Consider the following 24,155-nt stretch of genomic DNA (forward strand, 5'->3'; position numbering starts at 1 on the left):
TGGCAAAGTACTCACACAGCGGCTCCACGTAGGAGATGGCACTGGCGCTGGAACAGAGGCAGGCCCTCGAGGAGCAAGTACCTGGTTCCAGGGAGACAGCTCTGAGAAGTGGATGATAGTAGTACTCACTGATGGTGCCTGTAGCAAATTCTTCCAAGTAGAAAAGGAGATAGATGCAGGCAGCGGGTCAGGGAACATGGGCCCTCGAGGAGTGAGTACCGGTTATCTGATAGTGACCTGAAAGAAGGAAAAGAGGCCCCCGAGGAACGGGTACCCCGTTAGCAGAAAGAGTCCAATGGAAGTTGGAAAGGCAGAGTAGCTGGGTACGGAGAGAGAATCCCATCCATAAGAATTCCCCTTGCTAACTCAACGGCTAGCAATAAACTGTAGGCTTAAATATCTGGACAGCGTGACATCATCACAGGGGGATGCCCTGAGGAACGTGGCAATGAGGAAATAAGAATGAGGGCCACGCGGCGCGCGCTCTAAGGTACCTGTAGAACATGGCGGGAGGCAGCGCCCAAGCTGGTCCGGGGTCGCCAGAGAGGATAGCAGGCGGATGTCGCGGCAACCAGGTGTCCATGAAGAGCAGGAGGAGCCACAGAAAAGGAAAGGTAGGCGGAATGAAGCCGTCGAGAAGTGACGGTCGCAGCACCAAGAAAGGAACCCTCCACATCCCATCCCTCAAGAAGGCACACCTCACCTCCATGAGGGATCAAGCCCTCTCTAATGCTGGTCCCACCCACTGGAATTTACTACCCACAAACCTCCGACTTGAGCCTTGTACCATCAAATTCAGAATAAATTAAAGACCTGGCTTTTCAAACAGGCTTACCCAGATTAGATCCCTTGCATCTTAACCCCTTTGCTGCATCAGTACGTGATCTGAACTTATTTATTAAGTTATGTTACATTGTTTACTTGTTATTTTATACAGTCTGATCTCTTGTTTGCCATTTTCCTGCTATTTTTCTCCCTTATTCTCTGTAGTCCCATCCCCTCTACCTGTCTGATGTATTTTCCACCTTCAGTTCGGATGCAAACTAGTATGATGTAACCACTAATACCGGTATAAAAAAGCTTTAAATAAATAAACATATATAAATATTTATCCAGTAGAATCCTATTTTGTAATTAGTTTTCCATTATACATACTAATTTCTTTGTGGTACAACTGCCCCCACTCACTTTTCTCTTTAGAACTTCTACTTTCTTTGTATATAGATGGAAATGTCTTTGGGGCAGGAACCTCATTCATACCTCATATAGGGAGTCATTTATCAAAATGCATTAGGACGTTATTGCAGGTGTTAGGGCCCTAACTCCCCTGATAACGCCTTAACACATGCAATAAATACCGCATTGTGAAATGTGTATGCAAATGTTATTCAAGTGGGAGGAGTTTGGATGGAGTAAATGGAAATGAGGGCTGCTTAATATTGCATGCGATAACGTAACACACACTATCACAGGATCTAACTACAACTTTTTTCCTCAGCGTTATGTCTGCGATTGCCGTGCCTTACGGCCAAAACAGGATTTATTGCAAAACCCGTTTCAAGAGGAGAGAATGAGAGAGAGAGAAAGCATCTGTGGGGGCCCACTGATTTTGAACTTTTTATACCACTGTAAGAGGGGGCATTATGAACTTGGCGTGAGGTTTGTAGGGTGAGTTGTGTTTTAGGGGGAAGTTTAACATATATAGTCATACGCACGAACAGCGCAGTTACCATCAGTGAAGATTTAATGGGATTTGGAGTGATGAAAGGTGAAAGAAGAGTAGTCTTATACCATGCTCTCTCTACCAAGCTTCTTTCACCTTTCATCACTCCAAATCCCATTAAATCTTCACTGATGGTAACTGTGCTGTTTGTACATATTACTGTGCATGGAAGATTGCCCCCAGAACCCACCCCCCACAAACCTCACCCTGAGTTACTAGTGGTCCCTCTTACTGTGTTATAAATAGTTAACTTTTTTGTGAGCTTCTGTGAAGTGTCTCTTTCTCTCTCTCAGCCCAAAACATGATAAAATCTGTCTGGTCAGTAACACAGGTGTGATACATTTAACACACATTGCAGTAAAATACCTATGCAAAGTGATACCAGGAAAATTACCCTGACCATGCCCCGTTTATTATCGCAGGCACTATTTTGCTATATTTATAGCAAAATGGTGAATCTAGGCTTAAGATTTCTGTTTATAATTTACTATATCTTTACATGTTTACTGTGCACAGCATGAGATATACTATCTACAATATAGAATATGGTATAATAATCATGGCTCAGATCAAAACATAAGCACATATCTCCTATATGCAGAAGAAAAATGTTTTTGAGTAAGCTACCATTGTGGCATTTAAGAATTGCAAATATTTGCATAGAAAAATCAGAATCAAAAAAGAGCCATCTCTCTGCTCTAAGTTGTGAGGAAATATTTTAAAAGAAGTAGTCAAATTCTGTGAGCATATTTTATACCATTATGCATGTATTAGTTTGACAGAAGCTTTTATATGTAATGAAAAGATCAAATGTACTATTAATTGCTATTTATTTTATGTTTTGCACTAAAAGATAGGTGATGATATGAATCCATAGGGGTGGATTTAAAAAATTTGCGCGATCGTGTACTTTTGTTCGCGCACCAGGCGCGAACAAAAGTAAGCCGGATTTTATAAGATACGCGCGTAGCGGCACATATCTTATAAAATCCGGGGTCGGCGCGCGCTGCCTGTTCCCTCCGAGGCCGCTCCGATTTCGGAGCGGCCTCGGAGGGAACTTTCCTTCGCCCTCCCCCCACCTTCCCCTCCTTTCCCCTACCTAACCCACCCCCCCGGCCCTATCTAACCCCCCCTTACCTTTGTTGGCAGATTTACGCCTGCTAAAAGCAGATGTAAATCTGCGCGCGCCAGCGGGCTGCTGGCGCGCCATCACCCGACCCGGGGCCTGGTCCGGAGGCCTTGACCACGCCCCCGGGCCCGCCCCCGAAACATCGTGGCATGCCCCCAAGACGTCACATCATTTCGGGACCGCCCCCTCCCCGCCCCTTTTACGAAGCCCCGGGACTTACTCGTGTCCCGGGGCTCTGCGCGCACCGGTGGCCTATGCAAAATAGGCGCGCCAGCGCGCGAGGGCCCTGCGCACGTAAATCCGGCCGGATTTATGCGTGCAGGGCATTTAAAATCCGCCCCATAGTGAATAATTACTGTAAAATTCAAGATAGCAGCTGTAAAACAATGTTATTGAGTTTGATCAATTGACTTTTGTACTCAACATTTTTACTGCTGCAACGGAACTCATTCTTGTTTTTATTTCTTTGCGCTTTGAATTTTAGGCTGATAGGCTGGTGGGGTCATGAAACCAAAACTAGATTCAAAATGGAAAACAGTGAGTATCATTAAATGTTATATGCGATTCATATTATAAGAGCCAAGTAATTATATCCCACTGTCACTTATGCATGCTAAATAAAGGGCTAATCACCATGATGTAGTGCAGGTGAAATCCCATGCTATATCGGGCATGCATGCGTAAGTGAAAAATTAGCATGTGTAAACACGTAAAATATTTGGATAAATTAATGATGAGCTCATTAACTATTATCCACTTGTTTATTAACCCCTGCAAATTTAACAAACTCATCGGTTCCTGACAAGTTTAGCACTAGCAGAGGTTGATTGTTAAATATTAACTTTTCAGCAGGCTTGATCTGCTATGTTTACCATAGGACTTAAGACTGCCTGTTCCCAGGCATGGATTTTCCCTCCCCCCTCCTATCAACAGAACAGAAGCTCCCTAGTCCATGATCTCCCCTCCCTCATCCTCAAATACTAGCAAAGCCTCCCAGTTCCTAAGGCCTCCCACCTACCAGTGGGCCTCCAGGTGCCCCTTCTGAACTGCTAGGCCACCAGGCATCCCAACAACCAGAATTCCCTGTCTTCACCTCTTGTTGGCACTGGTACAGAATACAAAGAAGACAATTTTCAAAGGCAATTACTCAAGTAAATATACCTGATGGAAAATTGCTTTACTCAAATGTGTCTAAAAGTTTGCATGGCTGCCAAATCATGCTACCTTTTAGCTACAGTTTTAAAGGAAGAGTTCCTATTGGCATTCTTATGTCATGGAACAAAAATAGCATGTGTATATGAGATTTTCAAAAGTATGTGATCTTTTTTCCCCCTGCTTGGTCATCCCAAAGCAAAAATGTGTGCCTGTTCATTTTCAAAGGGAAACAAAGAGCCCTGCGATGAGCAAGATCAAGGAATAGGGCACAGCATGGCTATAAAGTGGGGTCCCTACTGAGGTGGGTGGGGGTTTGGTAAGAACGAGGGAAGAGTGGGAGAATAGAGGGTATTGAAAGATCAGGTCTTGGGTGGTCAGACGGTCAACTCAAAAAGCTCTTCCTTCCAGTTTATTGAGCTTACTTTCCAGCCTCTTTTTCTGGCAGTGAATGGTTCCTGAAGGAAGTAAAAGAGAGGCCTGGTGAGGACACATGTAAGTGCCCCAAAATCAATACAAAAAAAAAATAAATGTGATGCATTTTCTCAGGACTGCATGATGTCCAATGCCCTTTCTAACCACCTCCTCCACTGTAGACATTGTTTATTCTCAATTACTCAGGAAGGGAGAGTGCGTTCACAATGTCAGGGCTACTTATGATGCCAGATGGAGAGAGTGAAGAAGCAGGTGTGACTCATGCCAGGTGGAGGTTCAGGCACAGATGGGATGAGGGACTAGGTTGCAGCTCAGCAGATCAACGTGAAAGCTTTACATGGAGCGAAAAAAAGTGTGTGTGTGTGGGGGGGGGGGGAAGAGAGGTGAAGCAGGTTTGACTCATACTGGGTGCTGGATTCAGCTATGGAGGGAGTAACAGGCTGATTACAGGACAGCGGTTCTTCTGTCTTGAGCACTTGGGGCTCAGTTTCAGAGAAGGCTGCATTGAGTGCTCTTAAAAAGGAAAAGATAGGGAATGTGACTACTTGAGAAGGCTGTGGGCTTTCGCTGAGAACTCCCCTACTCCCCACCCCAGGTGAGCAATTTGGTGTGACCGCATGAAGGGAGGAATAATGAGACAGGGAGAATATCTGGCACTAGCAATGTGCGGAGGCTGATGAGCGAGATTGGGGCAGTGATCTACCTCCACTGACTGGGATAAGAGCACATAGACCAAAAAAATGGGGGCAAGCAGTCACGGATTAAAAGGACCCAGTAGGACAGTGTCCACTCTTAAGCAGAGCAAGTGGGGATACCCTGCTTCAGCATTATAATAACAAAAAAAAAAAAAAAAAGAGCTCCTGGCAGGAGCATCTGGTGCTTGGGAACAGATAAGCAACACCGAGAATGCCATGGAGCAAAGGATTGCCCGATTTATTTATAACAAAAAAAGCCAACAGCAAAAGAAATATATCAGATAGAAGCAGAAGGGATTATATTTCAGCCTCAAGGAAACAGTGGTTTCAAAGTGTCTAATGAGAGAATTCTGTCTCAGCAGTACCTATTCTAGATTGAGACCCTGGTAATTGGCCAGGATGGCTCCAAGGAAACAGGTGATGGCAGCAGATCCAGAAGCAAAAAACAGCACAAAAACATTAAAGAAAAAAGCTGACAAGCTCAACACAGCAATCACGAAGCTCACAGCAAGGAAAGCTAGTAAGCACACCATGACAACTTCAAAGCCAGCAATTCGTAGTTCCAGCATCAACGTCAGCCAGGATCAGCAAGAGCTTGAAAACCTGATGCTGGAACTATGACAGCAGGTGGAAAGGCATGGGATACCTTGACTGAGTTAGCGCATGTCCATTACCTTTTTTGGCCCCTAGTCATCACGCAAGTAGGAACTGAAAATTGCCACATGTAAGAATAGATGGCACATGCTCAAACATTATTGGGGCAGACCCCTAGTACCCTGAAATCTGGTAGTCGTGGTGATCTGGGGAAGTTAATAGTGGCCATCCCTTCTATACAGGAATTCTCCTCAAACTCAGATTCTGATTTTGAAGCTAGTGATGAGGAGCTGACTTTGGCAAATGTAATGCAAAATGCCTTAAAAGCTTTCAAAAAAAGAGGACTAACAGTAGAGGGTCATCAATGGGGACACCTGGGATCAAAAGACTCAGGGATTTGTATTAGGTCAACTAAACATAGGGATAGTTTCCAATACACCCATCACATTAATCACCGTGGGTGGGCACACTAATGAGGACATCTTATGTGGGGTTAGCACAATGGCACATGGTGTAGATCATAAATTAAAGAAAAAAATCTGGGATCTTGAGTTCATTAACATCTTCTCACTATTCATAAGAGACGAGGAAGGAGTGAACACTGATGCAAAGGACAAAGAAGAGGCAGGAGAGAACACCAAAAAATACTAAAAATGATACATAATTGGGTGTCTGCTTCTCAAATATTTATATCGTAGTGAAAAAGGAACTGGTGCAAGCATTCATATTTAATTAGATGTTTGGATACCACAGTGCGAGGGTTCAAGTGCTATGGAGGCTGAGCATGGCTAAAGTATGGCATAAAGTTCAGAAATAGCACGACTGAAGAAAGCACAGTATCCTGGCAGCATAGGGTGTTCGATATGTGGTTAGATATGGTTTGATTTCATAGCCAATACAATTTGGAAAGACTACCCAATCCTGCTAATAGTTTCAGGGACAGAAGTGCAAGCAGGACTGCCAGGAGGCATGACACATTAGGTAGTTTAATACTGGCCATTCCACATTAGGGATGTGCAGAACAAAAAAACATTGTTTCGGTTCATTCACTTATTTTGTTGGGACCAATATTCATTTCAGTAGTTGAAATACGAAAAACATTTTTTTGTTTATTCTTTTCATTAGTTCCATTAGTTTCCCTTTCAAACATATGAGAGAATTATTAGAGACTATAATAGGCTCTAGAATATTGAATTTTATATCATTTGAAATAAAACTTGGAGAAGAAATCATCAAAAGGGGGAAAGAGCCGCATGGCACTTTAGAAAATGGCAAAGTGGCATAAAGTAGCCTAAGGCTACAAAAAGGGGTACAAGGCTTATGGGATTGCATGAAGTTCTCTAATACAAGCGAAGCAAAGAAGCAGTAAGAGGAGGAAGAACACCTCAAGGTTTAGAAAGAGGATGGCTGCCCACCAATAGTGTCATGAACAGTTGCTGGCATCACATGAGGCAAAGTGGCACCAAAAGAGGCAACAGAACCCTAAGACAATGTGAAGTGGGAAATAAAGCAGAAAATGTGGCAGAAAAAAATCTCAAGATACAGATAAAAGAACCAAGAATTAGAAAAAGTGGTATGAAGATAAAGAATTTAAAAGCTTGGGAGAGCTGCACAGCATCACCCCAGATTGGCAAGAAGTCCTCAAAGTATAAGAGCTGGAGTATGCATGGAAGATTCAGGCAGAAAGAAGTTAAGAACATTATGGTATAAAAATTGTGCATGTCAGCAAGGCTGAGTGGCTCAAGAACATAAGAACATAAAAAATTGCCATGCTGGGTCAGACCAAGGGTCCATCAAGCCCAGCATCCTGTTTCCAACAGAGGCCAAACCAGGCCACAAGAACCTGGCAATTACCCAAACACCACGAAGATCCCATGCTACTGATGCAATTAATAGCAGTGGCTATTCCCTAAGTAAACTTGATTAAAAGCCGTTAATGGACTTCTTCTCCAAGAACTTATCCAAACCTTTTTTGAACCCAGCTACACTAACTGCACTAACCACATCCTCTGGCAACAAATTCCAGAGCTTTATTGTGCGTTGAATGAAAAAGAATTTTCTCCAATTAGTCTTAAATGTGCTACTTGCTAACTTCATGGAATGCCCCCTAGTCCTTCTATTATTCGAAAGTGTAAATAACCGAGTCACATCTACTCGTTCAAGACCTCTCATGATCTTAAAGACCTCTATCATATCCCCCCTCAGCTGTCTCTTCTCCAAGCCGAACAGCCCTAACCTCTTCAGCCTTTCCTCATAGGGGAGCTGTTCCATCCCCTTTATCATTTTGGTTGCCCTTCTCTGTACCTTCTCCATCGCAACTACACATCATGGCTAGGTAGTAGGTAGGTACCCAAATGCACAGTACAGAGAACCATAAAAACAGTCATATTTCATGAAGTGGTGCCACAAGTGTGCAAAAGAATGGATAGCCGTGGCAAGAGCAAGAAATGGCAAGAAGGTGAATACCATAGTTGAAGAATGGTCTTAAATTCCTGAGGAGTGTTTCAGTAAGTTTGCAATGCAATCTATGGCTAGGGCCTCAGTGGTAATGGTTTGAACATGGCATGCTGTAGCTGTAAGTGACAGGCCTCGGTGGTTAGGGTTAAAAAATGGCATGCCATAGATGTAAGTGATAGACCTCTTTGTTAATGAATGGAACATGGCATGCTGTTGCTGAAAGTGACAGGCCTCAGTGATAATGGTTGGAACACGCATGCCATAGCTGTAAGTGATAGGTATCCGTGTTAATTGTTGGAAAATGGTGTGCTGTAGATACTACAAGTGACAGGCCTCATTGGAAATGGTTAGAGCATGGAATGCTATAGCTGTAAGTGAGAGGCCTCATTGGTAATGTTTGGAACATGGCAAGCCATAACTGTGACAGCCTAATTGGTAATGGTTGGAACATGGCATGCTGTAGCTGTAAGTGACAGGCCTCATTGGTAATAGTTGGATCATGGCATGCCGTAGCTGTAAATGACAGGCTTCATTGGCAAGGATTTGAAAATTCCATGCTGTAGCTGTAAGTGGCAGACCTTAGTGGTTAGGGTTGGAGGGGGCCAGGATGATAAAGGATAAGATATACTTAAGTGCTGGTTTTTAGTAGAAGAGTCAGAGGGTCTTGGTGGAATCATGCCCCTCTTGTGTTTGTGAAATACCACACTGAGCTCTGATTGCTCTGATCTCCCCTGTCTGCTTCGCCTGTATGCCTGCTCGACATACCCAGTCATCCAATATAGAGTACCCAGAGAGCAAAGGCAACAGGTGAGTCAGGCTTCATGAGGCAGCAATACATTTAGGACCTTCCCAAGTCAGTATTGAGGCCATAAGGCTATCGTTGGAATGTAAAATCCCCGGTTGGAATAGGCAGAGGACATCACTCAAGGTGTCATGCAATGTTTCCCTATTACATGTAAAAGCGACCCCCTTCTGCAAAGGAACAAAATGCATAACTCAGTATCCTTCCAGTTGCACAAATCTGTGGCAGTTAAAAAGATCAATTAAGGGCCTCTTTATCATCCCCAATTTCAAAAAATGGTTATAACATCCTTTGGGGTGATACCTAAAAAGGAACTTGGCAAATTTAGGCTCATTCGCAATCTCTCCTATCCAGAAGGCAGTTTGGTGAATAATTCAATTGACCCACTTTTGTGTGCAGTGCAATATGCTTCCCATCACCAAGCACTAGGTATCATATGAAACCTTGGTTGCTATACGCATCTGGCAAAAGCCAACATTGAGTGCGACTTCCACCTCCTACCAGTCCACCAGACTCTTTCTGCCCCTTAGGCATTCAATGCAAAGAAAGGTACTATTTTGACAAATGCATCCTGATGGGTTGCTTGATCTCATGTGCATATTTCAAAAAGTTCAGTTCTTTCATGCATTGGGTGGTTGAGCAGATATAAGTATCATAGATTATAGTCCACCACCTAGATGATTTCCTTTTCATTTGGAATGAGTCTACACAATACGATTTTCTTATGTTAGTCTTCAAAAAGAGTAGCATCCAATTTTAACATTCTTCTAGCCCAAGGTAAAACAGAAGGTCCCTCATGCACCAGCCATCATTTTTATAAGGATCGGGTTAGATGTGCAAGCAAGGGTTTTTAGGCCACGTCAAGAAAAAATACAAAGAAAGGGAAGCTTTGGCTGCAATGGGGCAAGCAAAGAATGTGACCCTTAGGCAGTTCCAATTCCTCTTGTGGATGTACAGCTTTGCTTGTAGTGCAATATCCATGGGGAGTTTTCATACAGAGACTTATCATAGCTAAAGCCAATGACAAAAAAATGCACCCTCATATCAGGGTCACAGAAGCAATAAAGCGGAACATCAGTGTATGAGAAGAATTTCTATATTTATTCAGCAGAACAGCAATATGGCCTAATCTGCCAAAATTTAATGGTGAATTAGAATTTTTCATAGGTGCCTCAGGAGGAAGGAGGTGAGGGGCTAGATTTTGGTATATATTTCAGGGGGTCATGGTATGCTGAGGCCAGTTCAGAAGCATGCCACAGATTAGGAATCATCAGAGATATAATCTTCCTTGAACTGTTCCCCATCGTGGATACCTTGTACCTATGGGAAAAGTACCTATTTATTTATTTGTGCCTATTCACAGCCCTAGGTGGTTAATAATAATAACATACATAATAGAATCATATTTAAAAAAACTATTAAAAAAATAAGAAAGTTATCTTCAGGTTTGATAATATGTCTGTGGTATAGTCAATAAATAGGTTATCAGCAAAGACAGAGAGAGGGGGTGGTGCTGTTGAGGGAGATTGTACTAAGAGGCTTATAAAACAATGTTACCTTTCATGCTCTTTATGTCCCAGGCTTTCAAAATAGCATTGTCGATTCTCTTTTCCCTGACTCAAGTGGTCTTCCTTAAGTGTCCTAGCTCCAGACGTCAATAGGATTGAGACACTGGTCCCCCCTCCCCACACACACACACACACACCGCCAGAAGTTTGGCATCTTCGCCCCCTGAGGATTGATACTGGAATCTTTGTTGGACAAGACAAAATAGAACTTTTTAAACACAATCTGCAACTTACAGCAGATCCTGGTGGGGGTAGGAAGTAGCCTCTCTTGCCTTATCAGTGTGTGTGTGTGTATTGCTACTCAATACATTTTGCAGTGCAGGAGTAAGGGCAATGCCTGATCTATAGTGGTTTCCCAGCTAGCAGGCATGTCATTCTTTTCATAAAGGCATAATAAACCTTTTGCAAATTTCATGGAGAACAGAATGATGCAGGGATAAGCCCTAAGTTCAAGAAAAATGCAGGATCTGTGACATCCTATCACATGATTGTTTGAGATGGATGATCCTGGCATTAGAAGATGTTTGTTACAACAGCTTCAAAACTAGACTATTCCATTGTGATTGTTGCTGACCTTCTATGCCGTGACATGGTTCAGTAAGTTAATATTCCAGTCTGGCATGAGGTTTTATTCCTCAGGCCTTCAGTTAAAAGATGTTGTAATATCATAGGGCAAGATCATCCTGACCATCCTCAAGTCCTAAACAGATTAGGGCTGCAAGGGTGCGAAGGTGGAGTTACACAGAATAAGGAAGTACATTACTTGCTCTTAACTCTCACTAGCCACGGGGCTGTGCTTGTACATGAAGATAGACTGCCATTGACTTGCTTCCAATTTTCCCAGGTCTTACAGAAGACTTTGAAGGCTGCTGGTAAAGGAACTCAAGGCTATTCATCCCAGTCATTCAGTATTGAAGCAACTACTACTGCTACAGTGATAGGTCTCTCCCACGAAGACATAATGGTCCTGGGCAATTGGTGCTCCCAGAGATACCAATTGTATGTGATACACAAAGAGTATTTATTTTATTAACCAACTGTACTAACATTCATTGTGCTTACTTATAGGTCTTGCTTCTCAAAGGTGCTGCATCTGGATCATTGGTCATTCATTTGTTCAATGGGCCCACAAACAAGCTAAAACAAGGCCACTGGGGGATATTTGGGCATGACAGTACACAAGATATCACTAACTTGGAAAGGGCACTCTTGGATAAGGTGGGACAAATTGATGCACTTGTACTACAATCAAATAGAGAACTATCCCTATCCTGGGCAATAATACTCCATTTGGGAGGTAACAACTTAGCATCATCGCGCGGTATGGAACTTGGCCAAAAGATGTAGAAGTACTGTATCACAGTTAACAGGCTATTTCTGGATGCTTGTATCATTTGGTTCTGCATTGTCATGCAATGAGTATGGAAGGGCAGATGTTCACATCAAGTCCTAGAAAGAACACAAAAGAAGATTAACAAGTAAATATTCCACTTTATGCCCAGAACATGCTTAGCATCAGTGCCATGCACAACCTGATTAATGAGAATTGGCACACTATTTTGTCCAAATGGGTGCTTTTGTTGGACATAGGCTTAGGCATATTTAACACTGAATTACAAGATGTTATAAAAGTGCTATTGGTGAGTCATTACTGAAGCTGTTAATTAGGAGAGAAGCCCCTTGGCAAACTAAGACTTAGATTCATCAAAAAGCTATAAATATAGTGAAAATAGTGCCTGTGTTTAAAAAAAAAAGGGGGGGGGGGGCGTAGTTAGGCTAATTTTCCTGCTCCCGCATTGCACAGGTAATTTCCACAAGCTGAAATAAATTTATCGCATCAGCGCTAATTTTCACATCACATGCTGATTAATCTGCTGCAGGCGCGTTACCTACCAAAAAGAGGGGAAGGAAAGAGAGAGAGAAACCAATATGTAACTTTACTATTTATACCACTGTAAGAGGGGGCACTTTTAACTCAGGGTGAGGTTTGGAGGGTGGGGTAGGTTTGGGGGGCAGTTTTACATACACAGTCAGAGGTACGTGTTAATGTTAATATAATCCCAGTTAAAAATTGTTCTCACAATGTCACTCCCTTTAGCATAGGTCTCTTACTATGTGCCCACTCTGCATTTCATTAGCTTGGGTGCTAATACTGATTTTAGCATGTCATTGAATAACCTAGCCCCATAGATGGATAAATGGGGACCTTCATTTTTAGTTTTAATTATTTTTCCTGGGAAATTCAATGTTATAACAAAGAAAATAAGTGTAAAAACTACTTTAATATAGTTCACAGTAGAAAAATCATTGCAAAAGTCATTTTTCCACTAATGTTTTTTGTTATATCATTGAAATATTCATGAAAAATAAAATAAAAACTAAAAATGAAGGTCCCTTTGGATAAACCAGAATCAAAATGCTGATTTTGATTCTGAGCTCATGTTTTTGTAGCTTTATAAATCAGATTTAACCTTGCTTTCATCAAACCTCATGTTCTGGAATGAAATTTTGAAATCTCACTTTATAATATATATTTTTTAATGATCCCCCTTTTATTCTAAGGCAAACCATCTTCAGTATTCAATGTGTTCCACTGCGTTTTGCTCTTCTTATAAAGGGACATAGGCATCAGGATTTCTCATGATTTAGGCAGCTTTCCTCACCTGACATATGAACTTTTGCCATCAGTTTCACATCAGTTACATAGTGCATCTTTTACAAAAGGTTTTTTGTTTCCTGTAGCATCTATAAAGGAAAACAAATTCCACAGAAGAAACTGCAGATGACAAATTGCACTAAGTCATTTTGCTCGAAACAATAAAATGGCCAGTATGGGCAGAAGTTCTTCAATGATGTTTGTATAGTATAAGTATTTCCATAGATAGTTGATTTCTAAGTTTCAGAATTTAAGTCTTGTGCAAAAAAAAAAAAAACATTCTTGAATTCCGACAGTCTTTTGGCCCCTACCATCTCAGTGTCCTTTTGCAAATGCAGGCTGCAGAAGTACACACAGTACAGCTGTGTCTCATCAGACAATTTTAGTCTCAGTAGAGTCTCATGTAGAGGTGAAGTTACATCTCTCTTTTCTACACGTGATAGTTCCTCTTCTAAATCCAAGTATGCTGTTAACTTTTCTCAGCTGCTTTGTTAAACAGATTGTCTATCTTGACATTTTCAGAGACAATGACTTTCCTTCTTGGTGATTTCTAATTCTTCCCCTCTAAGATTTAGCCCTTTCCTTTTGGCACGTCAAGTGTATTTAACATGGTTTTGGATTAAAGTATAGTTGCCTAACCTTGGACCATTTTTCCAGTTTTTTATTTTAAAGTTGTCTTTAGTCATCTCTATCCCTCGTGTTTAGGGACCTTCATGTTCAGTTTTAATTTGACTTTTCCTGGAAATTTCAATGTTATGGCAAAAACATTCAGTAGAAAAATGACTTTATTATAACTCACAGGAAAAAAAAATCAGTGGGAAAAGTCATTTTTCTAATAATTTATTTTGTTATGTCATTGAAATGTCAAGGAAAAATGAAATAAAACTAAAAAGGAAGGTCCCTAGTCATATCTGCTCTGCTGCATATTACCGAATCATTGGCAAACAGGCTCATACTCCCTTCTAGCTCTTCAAAAATTTCATTTCGATAGTAGGCAAAGTTTTATGTCAGTGCCTTCATTTCATGAAAAACAATTTATTTTTAATTTCTGTATTATTCAGAATTACAACTAAGTTCGGGAATCAATGGATTTCGACTTTCAAATCCTTCAATGTTATTGGTTTCTGCATTGCAAGCTACTTTAGAGGTAAGTTGTTCTACGTAATGCAACCCTATTTTTTATAAGATAATTTAAATAATACAGTAAAAAGTAGAAGAGGTAAAACAATATCTGACTGCACCAATTTACTTTTTTTGTACTGGAAAACTATAGCAGGCATTACAGATTTATTTTATTGCCACAAAGAAGTAAAGTCTTTTATTATTTATCTATTTACTTATTTAAATGTGTTTCTCAGTCATTCAAAAAATAATTCAGAGCAAGTTACAAACAGACATAAAATGCAAAATACCAAACAAAATATAAAGGACGTGATATAATAAAATGTGTTACAAATAATACAGTTAATATACTATAATTAAATACAAAGTATAACCAAATGAATATAATAATATTACAAAAAGAGATAGATATATAAATAGGATAATGTAAAGATTTGTGGACCCTTGCCCCGAGGTGGGGTTGGCGCTACCTGCGGGGTTGAGCCCCGCAGGTCCCCACTGTCGGGAGGTGAGGCTGGCCAGGAGCAGAAGCAGACAGGAACTTAACCAGTACCAGCCCTCGTTCCCCGCAGGATGAGCCCTTGGGTGCCGGGGCAGGCTGATCTTAGGTGGGCCTCTGAATAGGTGATCCCGAAGGACACAGGTGGCTGGAAGCAGGGAGTGCCAGAGAGGTCAGATTCAGTCCAAAGTCGAGGAACCCTCAAGGAGAGAGAGAGAGAGAAGGCCTCAAGTGATGAGCTGCTACCGTGTTCTGGAGACAGTAAAGCAGGACCGCATGGGGCAAGCCTGGTGCGAAGGAAGTGCAGGAGCAGAGGTCTGAGTAATAGTAAGTTGAAGCAGGCTATGAGTGGGGGATCCTCTGTGACAGCTTCTAGTGGGGTAGAAGCGGTGAGGCACTGCCTGAGGTGCAGCAGCGCAGTAGCAGGAACCTGTGAAGTAGAAGCGCTGAGAGATACCCAGAGGAGCGGGGACATCGAGACACAGTCCTGTAATGTAGAGGTGCTGAGCCAGATCCTGAGCGGGAGCATAGCGACAGCATCTCGTGACGTAGAAGCCCTAACCCAGATCTCGAGGGGTGGAAGCGCCGAGACAGGATCTTGTGATGTAACAGTGCTGAGCCAGGTCCCAAGGAGCAAGAACGCTGGGACAGGTCCCAGATATAGAAGTGCTGAGGCAGGACCCGAGGCTTGGGAGCACAGAAGCAGCGTCCCAAATGTAGAAGCGTTGAGCCAGGCTGCGAGGAGCGGGACGCCGAGGCAGGGTCCCAGATGTAAAAACACTGAAGCAGGATCCAAGGAGTTTAGAGCGCAGAGTCAGGAATCTGACGAGCATAGAAGGATCCATAGAACAGGAACAACAGATCCGGAGAACTGGAACAAGCACCAGCTAGAAACCAGGGAACTTGTCAAGTCAGTGGATGGAGGTAGTCCTTAAATATCCCGGGTCAGTGATGTCATCAGCTGGATTCGATTCTGAAGTTCCTGCCATTGGCCCTTTAAAGGGAGGACAGATGGCACGTGCACACGCCTAGGGAGGCCCAGGGTCAGAACATTAGTTGGCGGCATCCCAGCTGCCACGTGGAGCATAGGGAGCCCAGAGGAACGCGGCGGCAGTGACTGGCTGTGGCCATGAGAGTACTGGGAGTAAAGGGTCAAGCATGTCATGGGGTGAATTGAGCCAGCCGCTGGTGGCTGCAGCTGGTGGGCATATCAGCACCCCTTCTCCTAGGCCACCGTCCCGGGGGTTTCGGTTTCTGAGGATGGGTGGCATAGATTTGCTTGATGAGGTCCCTATCTAAAATGTTGGTGGCTGGTTCCCAACTATTCTCCTCTAGCCCGAAGCATTCCCATGAAAGTAGGTACTCCCATTTCTTCCCGCGCTTCCACACATCTAGAACTTCTTCCACTTGGTATACCATATCTGCTGCGGATGAAAGTGGTTGTGGCTCAGGCGTCTTCTTGGAGGACCCAGACTGTACCAGGGGTTTTAACAAGTATACATGGAAGGAGTTATGGATCTTAAGCGAGGGTGGAAGCCGGAGCTTGTAGGTAACCAAGCCAAAATGGCAGAGCACCGGAAAGGGACCAATGTTCCGAGGTGTGAAGCGTGTAGACCGGAGCTTGAGACATATATACCGGGTGCTGAGCCACACCTTGTTGCCCGGTTTGAACTGAGGACTCGCTCGGCAATGGACATCGAAAAACGTCTTGGCCCTTTGGGCTGCTTTAAGTAGTAACTGCTTTATACCTTTCCAGAGCCGATGCAGTTCCTGGGTGGTCGACTGAGCCGCTGGTGAAGGAACAGACAAAGGTAGAGGTAGTGGAGGACGTGGTTGACATCCGTAAACTACCTGAAAAGGTAAAGAACCGGTGGCTGGCAATGGGTAAAAATTTAAGGCAAATTCCACTCATGGAAGCAGGTCTGCCCAGTCATTCTGCCGGAGATTAACATAAGCAATTGTTTGAGTGTCCTGTTGGTTCTCTCTGCTTGCCCATTGGCTTGGGGGTGATATGCGGAGGTAAAATCCAAGGAGACGTTGAATTTTTAAAAAAGAGATCTCCAGAAATGAGTAGGGAACTGAACTCCGCGGTCAGATAGAATGTGCTTAGAAAGTCCATGGAGCCAGAACAGTGGAAGATAAAGAGCTGGTCAAGTTGTGGAACCAATGGGAGGCCTGGCAGAGCAACAATGTGGGCCATTTTAGAAAAGCAGTCCACAATGACCCAAATGGTATTGTTGCCACTGGAAGGTGGAAGGTCGACGATGAAATCCATCGCTATGTGGGTCCATGGCTCACTAGGAATAGGCAGAGGTTGCAATAGACCCCACGGGTGTCCCACCAGGTGTTTGTGGCGAGCGCATGCAGGACAAGACTCCACATAGTTCTAAGCATCCTTCCTCATGGTCAGCCACCAATAAAAGCGTTGGAGGGTGGCCAGAGTCCTGGACTGCCCAGGGTGCTCTGCGATGAGGGAATCGTGGGCCTAGCGTAGAACCCTCCAGCGTAGCTGGCACAGAACTACTGTCTTCCCAGGTGGGACCGGGTACGTGGCTGCCAGCATGACTTTAGCAGGGTCGATGATGTGCCATGGAGGGTCAAGAATATCTTCAAGATCAAATGATCTTGAGGGGGCATCAGCCCGGCAGTTCTTGTTGGCAGGTCGGAGCACAGCAGAAAATTAAATCAGGTAAAAAAGAGAGACCAGCAGGCCTGATGATGGTTCAGGTGTTGGGCCCGGTGTAGATACTCGAGGTTTTTTTGGTCAGTGTACACCGTGATTTGATGCTGAGCTACCTCTAGCCAGGGATGCCATTCTTCGAAGGCTAGCTTGATAGCCAGAAGCTCCTTATCTCCTATGGCATAATTTTGCTCAGCTGGAGAAAAGCGCTTGGAGATAAAGGAACATGGATGTAAGGTGTGATTAGCAGACTACTGGCTTAAGACTGCCCCAACTCCCTCAGCGGAGGTGTCGACTTCCACAATGAATGGGCATCTGGGATTGGGATGTCTGAGACAAGGCTCATGGAGAAAGGTGGCTTTGAGGTCCTGAAATGCAGTAATGGCCTCAGGTGGCCACTGAGATGGATTTGCCACTTTACGGATTAAGGCCGTTAGGGGTGCTGCCAGGGAGAAGTAGTGATGGATGAAGGACCAGTAATAATTGGCAAAGCCATGAAATCTCTGTAGAGATCGGAGGCCCGTGGGCTGAGGCCAGTCTCAAATGCTTTTCAGCTTCTCAAGGTCCATTCTGAAGCCTTGGCTTGACACGATATATCCAAACTTTTCTCTAATTTAGCATACAGCTGGTTATCTTGCAGACATTGGAGAATGCAGGAGATGTCTTGGCGATGACTTTGCAGATCTTTGGAAAAGACTAAAATGTTATCGAGGTACACCATGACACATCGGTATAACATGTCTCTGAAAACATCGTTCATTAAGTTTTGGAAGACAGCTGGGGCTTTGCAGAGGCCGAATGGCATAATGAGGTATTCATAGTGGCCATCCCTGGTATTAAATGTCTTCTTCCACTCATCACCCTCACAGATGTGAACCAGGTAATAGGCTCCGCTGAGATCCAGTTTGGAAAATATTTTGGCCCCTTAGAGACTATCAAAAAGTTCTGCGATGATACATAGAGGATAATGGTCCTTCTGTGTGATCTCATTCAACTCCCATTGCAGGGATGGAGCGTCCTATCCTTTTTCGTCACAAAGAAAAAAACCCGCTCCGGCGGGAGACTTAGAAGGTCGGATCAACCCTTTGGCCAGGTTCTCGCGGATGTACTCCAACATGGCCTGGGTTCTGGTGAGCGACAGCGGGTAAATTCTGCCCCAGAGTGCTTGGTGTTGGGTAGGAGGTTGATAGCGAAATCATAGGCGTGGTTCGGTGGCAGAGTGTCAGCGGCTTTTTTGGAAAACATGTCTGCAAGGGCTGAATACTGAGGTGGAAGGCCAGGAAGAAGGAGCGAGGTACTAAGACAAGGCTGAGGTGATACAGGCTCCAAACAGTTGGAATGGCAGGAGGGACCCCAGCGGGAGAACTACAAGGTAGCCCAGTCAAACTGGGGGGTATGCTGTTGTAGCCACGGCAAGCCTAGGACCAACGGGTGTATGGCCTTATCCAGAACATGAAAGTGATGGATTCTACATGCATGGACCCAGTACGGAGATGGAGTGGAGCAGTAGTGTGGGTGACCCGGCCAGGCAAGGGTTCACCATGGACAGATGAAAAGAGCAGGGCACCGGGGTGCGAATGGTGGGAATCCGAAGATGTTCCGTCAGCTGTTTCAAGATAAAATTGACCACAGCTCCTCAGTCTACAAGAGCCAGGGTATGGAATTCTTAATTGTCTACCTTGATCGAGACCAGAAGTGTTAATGGAGGAGATGGGGAATTCAGGCCTAGGAGCAGGCATCCTGCATGGGGTAGACAGCCAGACTGTGTCCGTTTTTATCGCAATATAGGCAGAGGCCAGATAGCTGGCGTTGTCGTCATTCTTTGGGCATGAGCCTACTCCAACCCATTTGCATGGGATCCTCTCCAGTTTTGGCCTGGGGAGCCGAGTCCGCCCTGGGAGAAGGGGAGTATTAGATGCGGCGACAGCTTGCAGCCGATTTCTTTGAATCTTGTAATTCTTGTAAATGTTCCTGGAGACACCGGTCAATCCGCCCAGCAAGATCAAAAAGAGAGTCCAGTATTGAAGGTAGTTTGCGGGCCACCAGCTCATCCTTGATTCAAGAGCTCAATCCCTCGAGGAAGATGAATCTAAAACAATCAAGGTTCCAGTGTAGTTCCGATGCCAAGGTTCGGAACTCGACATAGCCCACCAGGGACCTAGTGCCCTGCCGGAGGAGAAAGAGTGTGGATCCAGACGCAGATTGTCTGCCCAGGTCATCGAAGATAGAACAAAACAGGGCAAGAAACTCGGCCAGGTCTCAGAGAATAGGGTCTGCACGCTCCCAGAGGGATGAGGACCAGGCCAAGGCCTTACCATCCAGGAGAGAAAGGATGTAGACAGTCTTGGTGACCACGTCTGGGAAATAGGCTGTCTGAAGGCAGAAGTGCATATTATATTGGTTCAGAAAACCCTGGCACAACAGGGGTTTTCCAGAGAAACATGGAGATGCCGGTAGTGGAATGGTTGGCCGTGGAACTGGCATGGGAACCGAGGTGTTGGACATAGGAGGCGACTCAGTTACCGCAATGGTGGCATCTAGATGGGTGCTAAGGTTCTCCACTGCTACCGCTAGAGTTTCCAGGATCTTTTGTTGTTCAATGATCTTTTGTGCCAGGCCAGGAATGGCCTGTATTGCTGAGACCTCCACCATGTCCATGGACTTGGCAATCTGTTAGGATTTGTGGACCCTCACCCTTAGGTTTGAGGCGCTACCTGCAGGGTTGAGCCCCGCAGGTCCCCACCATTGGGAGGTGAAGCTGGCCAGGAGCAGAGGCAGACAGGAACTTCACCAATACCTGTCCTCGTTCCCCGCAGGTTGAGCCCTTGGGTGCCGGGGCCGGTTGGTCTTAGGTGGGCCTCTGAGTAGGTGGTCCCGAAGGACACAGGCGGCTGGAAGCAGGGAGTGTCAGACAGGTCAGATTCAGTCCAAAGATGAGGAACACTCGAGGAGAGAGAGAGAGAGAAGGCCTCAAGTGATGAGATGCTTCCGCAGTTCTGGAGACAGTAGAGCAGGACTACCTGGGGCAAGCCCTGTGGGAAGGAAGTGCAGGAGCAGAGGTCTGAGTAATAGCAAGTTGAAGCAGGCTATGTGCAGGGGGTCCACTGTAACAGGTTCTAGTGGAGTAGAAGCACTGAGGCATTGCCTGAGGTGCGGCAGTGCAGTAGCAAGAACCTGTGATTTATAAGTGCTGAGAAATACCCCAAGGAGTGGGGACACAGAGACACAGTCCTGTAATGTAGAGGTGCTGAGCCATATCCTGAGCGGGAGCATAGCAACAGCATCTCGTGACGTAGAAGCCCTGACACGAAAAGAAATAGGTAACCAGTGCAAAGAGTGAAGGATAGGCATGATATGCTTGCGATGAGTGGAATTTTTACTGTACAGGCAGCTGAATTCTGAATTAATTGAAGCGGGCAGATAGAGTTAGTACAGTAGGGAGACCAATAGGGATGTGCAGCAGGGGCAAATTTGTCCCATTCGGTATTTGTATTCGTCGGGACCCAAATCTGTTGCATCCGTTCTCGGGGGACCCCGATCCATTCATTAGTTACATATGTATTTGTTTCCCCCAAAAAAACACATGTCACATGGTAGGAGCAATGTGACAGGGGCCGACCAATGGCACCGGTAGCCCCTGTGACATAGTAAGGGCAAAGGCTATCGGCGCCATTTTGAATACCGGCAACCGACGGCCCGAGTGCAGGAGATCACTCCGGGACCCCCGCTGGACCACCAGGGACTTTTGGCAAGTCTTGGGGGGGTCAGGAGAATGGGGGTTTATAGTTAATTAAATTTAAAGGGTTGGGATGGGGTTTTTTAGGGGAAATGAATACATATGTAACTAATGAACGGATCGGGGTCCCCCGAGAACGGATGCAATGGATTTGGATCCTGACAAATACGAATACCGACGGCCCAATAGCCTTTGCCCTTACTATGTCACAGGGGCCGACCAATGGCACCGGCAGCCCCTGTGACATAGTAAGGGCAAAGGCTATCGGCGCCATTTTGAATACCGGCAGCCGACGGCCCAAGTGCAGGAGATCGCTCCGGGACCCCCGCTGGACCACCAGGGACTTTTGGCAAGTCTTGGGGGGGTCAGGAGGGTGGGGGTTTTATTTGTTAGTGATACGTTGCATTCGTGGGGGTTTGCCATACGTTTCGGAACCCCACAAATGCAACGAATAGGGCCTATACGTTGCGGATTGCGCATTCGTTCAAAACAAATGCATATCCCTAACGGGGTGCTGTTTTGATGGTTCTCACAACATACAGTGGCTTTCCTCCAACAATCTCAGCCTGGTTTTCCAAGTCTGTTGATTAAATTGGGTTGGTTTGTTCCAAAAAGCCTTCATTTAATGGAAGAACTGCTGTTACAAGACAAAAGAGGCTCAAGAGAAATCATTTACTGAACTGAATGCCATAAAAGGTTGAAGTAGTAAAAGGGAACTTAAGCAAAACCAATAAATGAGGAAGTGCAACAACCAGAGTTCAGGTACAGGATATGGGAAGGTTTATTTTTGCCCCCAAAATCCCTCATTCTGAAGGAGAAAATACTGGCACAAGTCAAAAGATGTTTAGGCATAACTATTGCAATGTTCTGAATGTGATAAAATTTATAGCCGTGCCAGAGATTTCATGAAAAACCAGAAGATCAGGAAATAGAACAGGCTAAGGGTATCTCAGTGATCTGGGAAATAGTCTGTAAGTAAAGAAGTGTCACTACTTTCCAGGAAGACCCCATAATCATTAGAGAAACCTGTGTGATAATTAGAGATGTGCTTCGTTTTTTTCTACTGGGTCGTTTTTCGGTTTGGATACTTCGTGGTACAATTCGGGTTTTCTCATTTCGTTTTTTCGAAAAACGAAACGAGGAAACCCGAAACCGGGCCGAAAAACGAATCGGTAAACGAAGCTAAAAAAAAAACCCCACCCCAAGCATTTAAAAACATTTAGAAGCATTTTCGTATATATATACAACCCCACCCATCCCGATCCCTCCCCAAGACTTACGAAGATCCCTGGTGGTCCAGCGGGGTCCTGGGTCCCATTTGCCCTCCGTGCCCGATGTGCTACTGCAAGCCGTGCGCCTCAAAATGGTGCCGAATAGCCTGAACTACCATGTCACAGGGGCTTTCGGCGCTATTGGTCAGCCCCTGTCACATGGCCATCGGCGCCATCTTGTGCTCCTATTATGTGACAGGACCCCCCCAATTGGCAAGCCTTGGGGGGGTCAGGCTCCTGACCCCCCCAAGGCTTGCCAATAATCCCTGGGGGTCCAGCAGGGGTCCGGGAGCGATTTCGTTTTCGGCTGCCAGTAACCAAAATGGCGCCAATAGCCTTTGCCCATACTATGTCACAGAGGCTTTCGGCGCCATTGGTCAGCTCCTGTCACATGATAGGAGCACAAGATGGCGCCGATGGCCATGTGACAGGGGCTGACCAATAGCGCCGAAAGCCCCTGTGACATGGTAGTTCAGGCTATTCGGCACCATTTTGAGGCGCAAGGCTTGCAGTACCGGGCACGGAGGGCAAATGGAACCCGGGACCCCGCTGGACCAGTGATGTTCGTAAGTCTTAGGGAGGGATCGGGATCGGGGGGGGGGGGGTGGTGTATTATAGTTAATTTAAATGTTTGGGGTGGTTTGGGGTGGTTTTTAATTTAAAAAAAAAATTGTGCCCCTCTCCCCAGGCAAACCCGAAAAACGAAATTTCCCCGATATTCGGGGAAATTTCATTTTGGGTTTTGGGACCTCCGAAACCGCAACGAATTAGGAAATTTCGTGCAATTTCCTAATTCGGGCGAAAAACGAAGCACATCTCTAGTGATAATAACCTTTACACTGGGCAAACCCATTCTACAAGAAAATCTAAATTCCATCCTGCACCTTGGGAATCTTTGTGCCCCTCAGCCTTGCTTCCATGCCCAGACCTTACACCTTGAAGTTTCCTTTGCCACTGTGCCTTGCTGTCGTACCCCAGAGCTAACATCTTGCCAGTCTGGGGGGAGGGGGTTGCTTTGTACCTCTCATGCTGTTTTGGAGCCTTCCAGCCACTCATTGTGCTGCTTGGCTCCTTTATCAGTGCCTGCCTTGGAAGTTTTACTGCATTCTTTTACATAAGAACATAAGAAATTGCCATGCTGGGTCATACCAAAGGTCCATCAAGCCCAGCATCCTGTTTCCAACAGAGGCCAAACCAGGCCACAAGAACCTGGCACGTACCCAAACACCAAGAAGATCCCATGCTACTGATGCAATTAATAGCAGTGACTATTCCCTAAGTATAATTGATTAATAGCAGTTAATGGACTTCTCCTCCAAGAACTTATCCAAACCATTTTTGAACCCCTTTTATGCTGCCTTAGGATGTGCTAATGTCACTTTTGGTGCCAATTTGCCACATGAGATGCCATCAAGAATTTATGGCACTGTTGCTGGTTCTCTCTTTTGGAGCCTTGGGGTGTTCTTCCCACTTTGTCTGCTTCTTTCCTTCTCTTACAGTGACTGGGTAAAATCCTGCCAATGCTGGTACCCCTTTGCCCCTTTATGGAGTCGAAGGCTATTCATGCCACTTTTGGTGTCATTTTCCAGTTTCCTCAGTCTCACTAGTTACCTTGGAGTTCTTTCCCACTCCTGTT

At 44.9% G+C, this 24,155-nt stretch overlaps 1 protein-coding gene across 3 annotated transcripts in view; it reads left to right on the top strand.

The window, feature by feature from the left end:
• Nucleotides 1–24,155, top strand: part of KYNU (kynureninase) — a 227,840-nt gene that overhangs the window by 178,781 nt on the left and 24,904 nt on the right. For all 3 annotated transcript variants that reach the window (XM_029605405.1, XM_029605408.1, XM_029605407.1), the window contains exons 12-13: nucleotides 3,337–3,389; nucleotides 14,273–14,358. In XM_029605405.1, the coding sequence (XP_029461265.1) occupies nucleotides 3,337–3,389; nucleotides 14,273–14,358 (139 nt within the window). The remainder of the gene's footprint in view (nucleotides 1–3,336; nucleotides 3,390–14,272; nucleotides 14,359–24,155) is intronic.

Source organism: Rhinatrema bivittatum, chromosome 6, assembly GCF_901001135.1.
Source record: "Rhinatrema bivittatum chromosome 6, aRhiBiv1.1, whole genome shotgun sequence".
Classification (NCBI taxonomy): Eukaryota; Metazoa; Chordata; class Amphibia; order Gymnophiona; family Rhinatrematidae; genus Rhinatrema; species Rhinatrema bivittatum.